The sequence below is a fragment of the Amaranthus tricolor genome, chromosome 7 (genome assembly GCF_026212465.1).
Source record: "Amaranthus tricolor cultivar Red isolate AtriRed21 chromosome 7, ASM2621246v1, whole genome shotgun sequence".
Lineage (NCBI taxonomy): Eukaryota > Viridiplantae > Streptophyta > Magnoliopsida > Caryophyllales > Amaranthaceae > Amaranthus > Amaranthus tricolor.
In genome coordinates, this window is record NC_080053.1 from 13990006 (window position 1) to 14000055 (window position 10050).

Consider the following 10050-nt stretch of genomic DNA (forward strand, 5'->3'; position numbering starts at 1 on the left):
CTCATAATTTGTGTTGTTTTTGGTGAATGATACTATGAGTGATGTATCCTTTTATAAGGAAGAATACATCATTCTAGAACTCTCTCATAACTCCCCATTAACACACAATAACACGCAACAATTAACATCCTATAATAGACAACAATTAAAATAGCATTAACATACCAAGGAATAAATTCACTATTTCAATGCTTCAAGAAAATCAAAAACTTACCAGATGGTATCAGAGGCAGATTGCTTGAACTAGAAAACAACTGCTCGAATAAGCGCCCTTTCACCAGCAGGTTCCGAAAGCCAAAACACAACTTGCTCGAACGAGCAGGGTATAGTACTGCTTTTTTTTGAGATTTTTGTGTTGTCTTGTTCGAGCAACATTCATCCCATGCCTTTACTCATTCAAGGCATGGTTCCTCTGTTTAGTGAAGCTTCTTTCGCCCCACGTTAAGCACCGCATGAACCGTTCTAAACCTTAAAACATCGCAATTCAACACATCCTCACCATCCTTCTCCAATATACGTGATAAGTCATATTCAATTATATGTTCAAAGCTAACGTCATTGTTAAGAGTTTTGGCACTTGCACTAACAGAAACCTTTAGGTTAGAAGTGTAGATGCAGCAAAGAGCCTCCTCATATTTGAAGTTGAATATTCCACTTTAAATGAGGGATAGTTGATATTCGAACATGTGACCTCATGTCACATTAATTGGCTTCTGATATCATGTAAAGGAATCAACTCACCAAAAGTTTAAACTTATGGTTGAGGTCCCATATTAGGTTATATACTCTAACATTTATTAATTTTATCGTTAAATAAAAATTAAGACTTTTATTTTTAAAAAATATCTATAATTGTTTTTTTATTTTTCTATTAACCACTTAAATCGAAATGTAATTGAGTGTTTTAAAACAAAATTCAACTTGCTAAAAGTTTAAATCTTTATAAACATTTTGATTGTATTTGAACTAGCATTTCTTTACTTCATTACTACTTTAGCTCAACTGATAGTATTGAGATGATATAATGTTATACACAACACAATACTTGATCAAAATTAAGTCGTTAATTAGTAAGTGACAATGGAAGTTAATGCACAACTCCATGTTGTATTATTTTATTTCAAATTATATATATAACTCTGAGGTCTAAAAATCCTTGAAACAACTCTTATGTAGTATTCGTTTGTTTCAAAATTTACTATATTATAATATATTATTTGTGTTAGACTTGGGTTCAGGACACATTTTCTTCGTACAATAATAAATAAATACACGAAACTAAATAGTTAGATCCATAAAAAGTATGGATACTTAACCACTTATGAATAAAAGATAACATAATGCTCAACACCCAACTACTTGGTCACTTGTTTCTTGTTGTGGTAGCAATAATAACCCAACTCACAAGTTTTACTTTATTTAGTTATTAGAAATTAACCCGACCCTAAAATTCCTATAAATAGATCATCCCAATAACCCCCAAAACAACCAATCAACACTCATTTTTACAAACAATATAATATAATCATCAATTAATATGGGTAGCTCAGCAAGTATGAAGCTAAGTTATGCAATTCTGATAGCCATGCTGATGGCTGCACCACATGCAGAGGCAGCCATATCCTGTGGCGTGGTATCTAGCAAGCTAATTGGATGCATTGGATACCTGATGGGAGGTCGAGGCCCCTCACGGGGTTGCTGTGGTGGGATTCGATCTTTACAGCGTTTAGCAAGAACCCCGGGTGCTCGTCGACTGGCATGTAGGTGCCTCACAACTGCTTCTCGAGGCATTAGAGGACTCAATTTTAGGAAGGCTGCTACTCTCCCTCGTCGTTGTGGCGTTCGTATTCCTTATGCCATTAGCCCCCATACCAATTGCAATGCGTATGTTCCTTTGTAGATTATATCTTTACTTGCCTAGTTACACTACATAATAATTATGTTCGGAGATTACGAGCATGTTTAAACGATTCGATTGCATAGGACTCTAAAAAATTGGGGGTCTTAATATAAAATTACCTAGTATATATATTAAGTATTTAAAAATATAAAATTGTTAAAAAAATATCATAAATTTTAAAATTATATAAGGCATTCAAAAATTTTATAAATTTTTGCTCCGCTTCTGAATTATATTTTTGTTTTGCAGGGTCCATTAGATATATATGGACTATGGAGCTCGACTGGATCTTTGGCGACTCAATTCCTTTAATTGCTTACCTACATAATCCATGCACCTATTTACCTTTAACTATGGGTTATAATTATGCAACTATATATCATGCATTTCCAATGATTTATTTTCACTTATAGATTATTTTATGTATGCTATTTGATGGACCTTAGCTTCATGTGAGTTTTGGACTAATAAAAAGGTAGTTTATTATTATCAAACTCCATTGAAGTACATTATATTTATGTTCAACTGTATGGAAGTCTATTACAATTTATTGACGGATTGACTAATTTTTCTTTATTAATTTTTTAACTCTCACTCCAACTACTCATTTTAGTTATGGTGGAAATTCTTAATGTTCAAGATTTGGAGTGAGTTTGGACATTGTATATGTACTAAGTATATAGTTGGACAAATGAATATTAAAACTTAAAGTCTAAAGTATTATGGATCAATGGGATAAAACATACAAACTATTGTATGGAGGCGTTAAAAGATGGAAAGAGAGAATTTATTTCGATCTTTATTCTCTGTATAGATGAAAAATAAAAATTATCCCACTCTACAAAGTATTTCTGATTTTGTTATCGTTGTACACACATAATCATTTATTATTGCTTACTTTGTACTGAATATGTACTGTGATTGCTTGTAACTTATTGTGAATTTCATTATACATTCTCAAGAACTGTCGTGAGATAAATTTTACAATTAAAAAGTTTTCATACGCCTATGCATTACAATCAATTATCAAGGTTAGCAGATTTTAATAATGCAAATCAAATTTGAAGTTTTGTCCATTTGATGATCAACAAAATAAGGAGTCCATTGTCATTCATACAACGAATATACAAATATAACTTCTAATTTATATTATTTTTGAATTATTATTTTTAACACTAATAGGAAAAGAACTTCCACATATTCGATATTTTGGGTTAAACTTTTAGCGGTTGAGGATTGTTAGATTTATTAGTTTTATTATAAACATGTGAAAAACAAAACAATATTTTCAATTTTCAATTATTCAAACATTGTTAACTTAAATAATTATTCTTTTATATTCACGATATTTTAAATTTATTTCATAATAGTGCATGATTGGAAGATGGACTACATTAATTTACATTAATACTCCTTTATATCAATCAACTACAACCAACATTTACCAATATCTTAGGTGGATTATTAATACATAATACTTGTGCTTATGAATTGCATTACTTATTACTTGATTTCTGTTAAGTTGTACCATATAAGTGGGAGCTCCATACCACCTTTGATTTATACTCTTTAGACTTTAATCTTAACTAAACGGTACTATGTCTTACGGTGTTATTTAAATTTAATATTAGAGTTTTCACGCAACTTAATATACGATTTAAATTACTTTATCTTTATTATTTACATACATGTAAATATAATAAAAATTTAATGTTTAAAAATTATATTTTAAGACGAATTTAATAAGATTTTACTTGATTAAATAATTTCTCGGACTATTGTCAACTAATAAAACGTTTTTACGGATTGTAGAGAAGTGGAGTTTAATTATAAATTAGAATTAGTAATAATAATTTTTCTGTTAAAGCCCACCTAAGTCTGAAATCTCTTTAACAAAGCTACCTAATTGTTTTAAACCAATTGTTGCGAGAGACAGTTTGTTTGAGAGACGCGTCTATTTGAGTCAGTCCAATACATTATAAGAAAAAAATTAACAAACGCGCGCTTTAATACCTGTGTTAACCTACATGGAGTTGGTGTTTTAACATAAAAGTTGGTATTTTAACCTATTTGAGTTGGTGTTTTAACCTACTAGTTGTGGGACCGCGTACGAAGTTATACTTTCAAGTTTCATGATAATATTTTAGATTATAAAAATAGTAATGCTTTAAATTACAAAGAAGCGATGTTTAACCAGAGATACATCACAACTTATGCTAAATGCTAGGCCTCTTCATATGCCATGAGCTGAAATAGGCAGCTAGTTTTATGAAGTATCTCACAATAATGTACTACATTATTGGATATGACAATATTTTTTAAAGAATAAATAACCATCTGTTCATATATTGTGAAGTATGAATGTAAATTGTTTTTTCTGCTCCCATGTTATTGTTGGTCTGTAAATAGTGGGTTGTTGATAATTCATATGAAGCTCACTGATACTTAATAGCAGATGCTAAGCAGATGTCATGTATGTTTTGCTCTAGAAATTTAAGAATGGCACTACATATTCTTTAGGCATAGCATTACAATTAATATAACATCTAAATAGTGGGGAAAACCCTAACTTCATGAAGCACAGGTCCACAAAGTATTCCGAACTCATCACCCTTGCTGTGATAGGGAAAATTTAAATAAAATAAAATTATTTAACAACTTAATTCCAAAAATAAGCTTCGTGAAAACTTAATTCTCAAAATAAGCGTCCGTACATCCAAACCTAACCTTGGAGAAAGTCGTAACTAACGGCGAAAGACAAAAAAAATAAAAATTAAAAGTCATAAGTCGTTGTTACTAACAGCGACTTAGCGAGTTGACCAGTCAACTCCTTAAGTCGCTGTTAGTAACAGCGACTTTAAGGTTAACTGATCAACTCCTTAATCTCGTAGGTTGGAATGAGGAAGTAACTGAGAACTGAAAACTTAAAACGCATTAAGTCGCAGTTAGTAACAGCGACTTAGAAAAAAATTAAAAAAAAATTAAAAAGATAAATTTTTTTTTTTTAAAGTCGCTGTTAGTAACAGCGACTTACTCCAAGGCTAAGTTTGGATGTACGGACGCTTATTTTGGGAATTAAGTTTTCACGAAGATTATTTTTGAAATTAAGTTGTTAAAACATCTTATTTTATTCAAATTTTCCTGTGATAGGAGCATTAGAAAGTAAGCTGAAACCTCTCCAGCCCTTGGGACAAGAACGGTACCTTTAGAGTATCCTTCCCAACATGGATCCTTTGCATTCATTTTTAGCATCTCCAATTCAAAGTTACATGTTTACTCCATTGTTTGAAGAAAAATCCTAGTAAGTACTTCTCCCATGATCTTGGAATACTGTTAATTATCCATACCTTTTTTAGAAATCTCGTAGAGTGTAAACAGCAGCACACACAACCAAAACAGCAGCCAGGACATACCTAAAATAGTAGCTGCAGTAAAACACCCACTCAAGCAACATACCCAAGCAGCAGCCTCCAAACACCAATGCTACAAAGAACAGCAGCAGACCAACACTAAACACCAAACATCAGATTAGCAATATAGCTTTTCTGCTGAACTCATTAAAATCTCTAGTAAAATAGAAGAACAACAAGAACGAACCAAGAAAACAAATCAATACAAATCACAAAACAAACTAAAAACACAAAGAAAACTCAAAACTAATATACCTCTACTGAAGAACTGCAACAGTGAGCATCCACTCCTTACCAAGCAACTTCATCATAAATAAAAAGTAGAAAAAATAATAAGAAAATGAAGAAAACCAAGTATAATTAAAATCCTTTTACAAAAACGCCAAATCAAAACATAAAAGATTTAAAGAAAAGACCAACCATCCAGATTTGAATTGGCATCAACCCAAGCTGACCTAAAAATCAAAAGTGAAAAATGTTTATCACCATTTTTCTCCAAATTCGCATCCAAAACAATAACCTAAACTCTATGCTTGATACAGTACACATACTTTTTGCTTAAAGGACACAAGTAGAAGTGCTCAGAAATTTCTGCAGCCAGGCCACAGAGAGGACATACATTGTAAGGAAGAATGAAAGATCAAGATGGTTTGGGATTTCAAGAGATTAATCCTTAAAATTTAATTTTTGTACATTAATGATTTTAAGTACCTTAAAGAATGTAGAAAATATCCAATGCTTTATCAAAAGGGGGAGGGGGACTTTGAGATAAATGAATCTGATGTAAGAAGCTAGAGCACAGTTTATTGTTCATTCAACTCATTAACAACAGCCCCAACTACAAAACAACAAAATTCACCAGTAGCATACTACATAGGCATGGGATCTGAGAAGCAGTATTAGTAGCATATTCACAAGGTATCTTTCTTACATGCTTGCAAATTCACCAGTAGCATATTCACAAGTTATCCACGATTAATCACATGATGTTTAACAACAAAAACTCGATAATTTTTTCTACAAACTATACAAAGGAAAATCATGAATTGACCTAGTAGTTGAAAAGCTTTGACAATTAAACTTGAGAAAGATCAAGCTTTAACAATTAACATTTAAAAGCTTTAACCAACTGCAATGGACCCCTATACATAATTAGGTCGAATTAGAAAAAATGAACAAGTTCTTGTCTTGTGTCTCATTTCATGCATACATAAACCTTACCACACAATCAAGACAATTACATCACAAATATCCAAATATTTCTAAACTTCAAAGACAACATCTATTATTAGATGGAAAATTTGTTAGCTCAAAAACTGCACCTTAAGATTGTTGGCCAGCAAGTTAAGTTGATTTCTTGCTCCTCCAAAACCAATTTGTTCTATGGTAATCCCATATTTACGACCAACGGTTGCATGAAGAGATACTTGTACATGTTTACCGAATTTCTTTTAGATGACTGAAATAAATTTAGATACCTAAATTAGAAATACTTTGTACTCTTTTTAGAGAGTGCACACATGCAAGATGATATGCCACCCCATATTGTAGAAGTTTAAGCTCTGGGAGTTCTGGTGAATGCTATGAACTCAGCATAACGGACTCCTTTTTAAATTAACAGTCTAATCAAGAAAATCAAAACTATTGATTGAATGAAACATAAATTTAAATTATGATAAACTATCATCATGACAAAGAAACCATTCCATGATAGTAACTACTTCATGGTTCATGAAGCAGAAATCCCCTCCATACCTTGTATTTTTTGTATATTGCAACTATCTCACGAAATTTGCAGAGTTCCCCTCCATACTATATATCCCTCCACAACATGGTTCATGGTTCACGCTGTTATATCTTGTTCATGATCTTAGGCATTTTGTAGGTCTCTCTTGAAAATGTGAACTACCAAGTTACAACTTGTAGAAAGTATCTAAGAATTTCGAAACAAAATGCATATTAATCTAAAAGTTACTAGAATGATCCCCAAAATAAATACCTCATTTCAATTTCAAGCCAATAACTCAATCAATTAAAACTAAATATACATGTATGGTTTAGTGAGTGGCAAAAAAAAGATGGTTGAATTACAAAACAAAAAAACAGATCTGCATACAAACAGTTAGAGCAAACACCAAATCAGTGCAGCATAAAAAAAAAGAACCATATTGTTCAACAGTGCAGAGTAAAAACTAAAAATGAAGAGAGGAATTATAGAAACTAACCTTGTGCTAAGTTGGGTGAGTTGATTTTGTTGTCTGTTTGATAGTGAGAAGAAGGAGCTAATGAGAATGATATATAAAAGCTGAATAATAGGAAAAAGTCATAAAAGCAACTTACAATTAATGCCACGATTTTGTGCAGCAGGATATCCAATGCTTACTGTTAATATGTGTCCTAAAAGCTAATGTGCATGTATAGACTACTGTAGCAGTTGTATTATGGCTGTTTTACAGTTTTGTACAGAACAATGCTTTTTTTACAAGCAAAATAATATAATTTGTTGATAATGGATAAAATACAAAAAAACTATGGTTGCTTTTATAGTTTTGAAGACAAAAATGTTTTTAGCATAAGCAAACTAATATAATTTGTTGATTATGGATAACATAAAAAAAATGTTTAGTTAAGAAAGGTCCCAAGGTCCTATTTAATATAAGCAGGGAAGCACCTTCATTTTATTAACAACCAAACTGATTGATTATTATTGCAGCCTTGGTGTGTTGATTGGGTCTATAAGGCTGTGATGGGATTGAGGTACTGGACACTGGTTGGTTTAATAAGCAAAGGAGCGTGGGTTGCTGGTAGGTGCGTCTGATTGGGTATTGTTGAACATCATTGAGTATATTGTGAAGCAACAGCGAGGGTGTGAAAGCAACGAGGGTGGATATTTACTGATTGGATGCTGCTGAACATCATTGAGTATATTGTGAAGCAACAGTGAGGGTGTGAAAGGGGGCAGCAGCGAGGGTGGATATTTAGTTGCTTGACCAGCACATGGGGAGGTGCGAGAGAGGCTAGGGGAGGATTGTGTGCTGGTGCATGCTGCTACAATGAAAAATATTGTTGTACAATAGCAACAAAAGTAGCAAGCCTAGCAGCATGAATCTCAAAGTATAGATTTCAGGTTTTAGAAAGGGAAGGCATAAAGGCAGATGGGATAGCCATCTTGTGAAACCATATAGCATTAATTTTTTTCTTGCTATGAACACTTCAATTTGAGATCATAATCAAGTTGGACAAGCAAAATCAGAGTACTTCATGAAAATGTAAACTTGAAGCAAGCGATATTCACCTCTAGTAGGTTTTGGATGCGCCATCTGATAATGTTCCGAACAACACCACCATTAGTTTGATTATGACATTCAAATTTCTGGAAAATAACCCAGGTAGCATCACACCAACAGATAACTACCACTAAAAAATAAGAATAAGCAAGAAAAATATCAAATGCATTGTAGGATCTGGAAAACGTGATTAAGGAATCCAACATGAATGATGAGGACATGAGACATACCATTTTCAGTTTTTTGACTTTTGTTATGATTCAATAGGAAAGTAGAATTCAGATGTATATATAATGTTCTCTTCTTATTAATTTTCTAATAATGAGTAGAATGGCATGAATGCAGCAGATAAACTTCAAGAGTAAAGCCTAAACTCACTCATGTAAAAAGTGCTACATAATATAAGATGTTCAAGGATTGTATCCTATTCTTACTATGGTTTCTGTTAGTCAAATTTCCTCACAAGCAAAAGTGACAATATATCTACTTTTACATCACCAGACAAACACCATACAACTCTATATAGAAAACAGCAACCAAGGTAAAATAAGAGTTGTTAAAGAGATGGACAAACCTCAGCTTATGAATAGCTTTTGCAATATGCCAATGTGCGCTTGTATCACCATCAAGAAGGCACTCCTAGACCAAAACAAAGGAAAAGGCTAAGGAAATGGTCATTTTACCACAAAACATTGAGTTAGTATTACAATAATTACTACAGAATATCATTTAAAATTATCTAATTTCAAAAAGGAAATACATAACAGTGCCTCTTCAGTGGAAGATCGTTGGTTAGGTGTTGTTTGAGTGACCTTTCAATTTATTGAATTAGTCTTAATAATTCATGTTTTTTAGTCTCCACCTCAAAAAGGCTAGAAATCAACAAGACTGTAACAAAAATGGAATTAGGCCATACAATCAAGCAAGAAAACAAATATAAACTACTTGCGCGTGTAAGAAATGACTTTACAAACAACGGAAGTATAAGTAGCATTAGGTGTACTAATACTACAATGAACCACATACAAATACATTAAGGATTATACCAATGAAAGACACAAAAGCTGCACATGCATATGACGATAACATTAGTTAAACTACCATTGCTGCCATCATTAAAGTAAGATTTGGTGGCTAGAAATCTGCAGAATGAGAAAGGTGAAACTGATTTCAGTTGTATAGTTATTTATTTATGCTATGAGATTTATGCCACTGAGATTCTTGATCTATGCTATGAGATTTATTTATTGATCTGCGAGTACTTTAAAAGGATACAAAAACACTGATTGTGTAGGTATTTGGAGCTGGCTAGCAGATTCACACCTGTGAAAGCAAGTCTTCACCTAGGAATACAATTTTGAGCACATATCTAAATGCACAAAGCAGTGCAGTTGTTTATATGCAAATGGTTTGTTGGTAGTCAGGATCTGATTTTGATACACAAATTTCCTAT

At 32.4% G+C, this 10050-nt stretch overlaps 1 protein-coding gene and 1 long non-coding RNA gene across 2 annotated transcripts; one reads left to right on the forward strand and one right to left on the reverse strand.

Annotated features, from left to right (window-relative positions):
* Positions 1–1449: 1449 nt before the first annotated feature.
* Positions 1450–2391, forward strand: LOC130817654 (non-specific lipid-transfer protein-like). Its single transcript, XM_057683487.1, has 2 exons — positions 1450–1884; positions 2150–2391. The coding sequence occupies exons 1-2, from the start codon at positions 1538–1540 to the stop codon at positions 2157–2159; spliced, it is 357 nt and encodes a 118-aa protein (XP_057539470.1). The 5' UTR covers positions 1450–1537; the 3' UTR covers positions 2160–2391.
* Positions 2392–3918: 1527 nt separating this feature from the next.
* Positions 3919–5824, reverse strand: LOC130817707 (uncharacterized). The gene is made up of 3 exons (XR_009043847.1): positions 5731–5824; positions 5566–5612; positions 3919–5409 (listed from the first exon to the last, which is right to left on the reverse strand). It is a non-coding gene; the product is annotated as an uncharacterized LOC130817707 (long non-coding RNA).
* Positions 5825–10050: the final 4226 nt, after the last annotated feature.

What these genes read in the sequence shown, in the direction of transcription:
- LOC130817654 (XM_057683487.1), top strand. Translation starts at nt 1,538, where the DNA reads ATGGGTAGCTCAGCAAGTATGAAGCTAAGTTATGCAATTCTGATAGCC.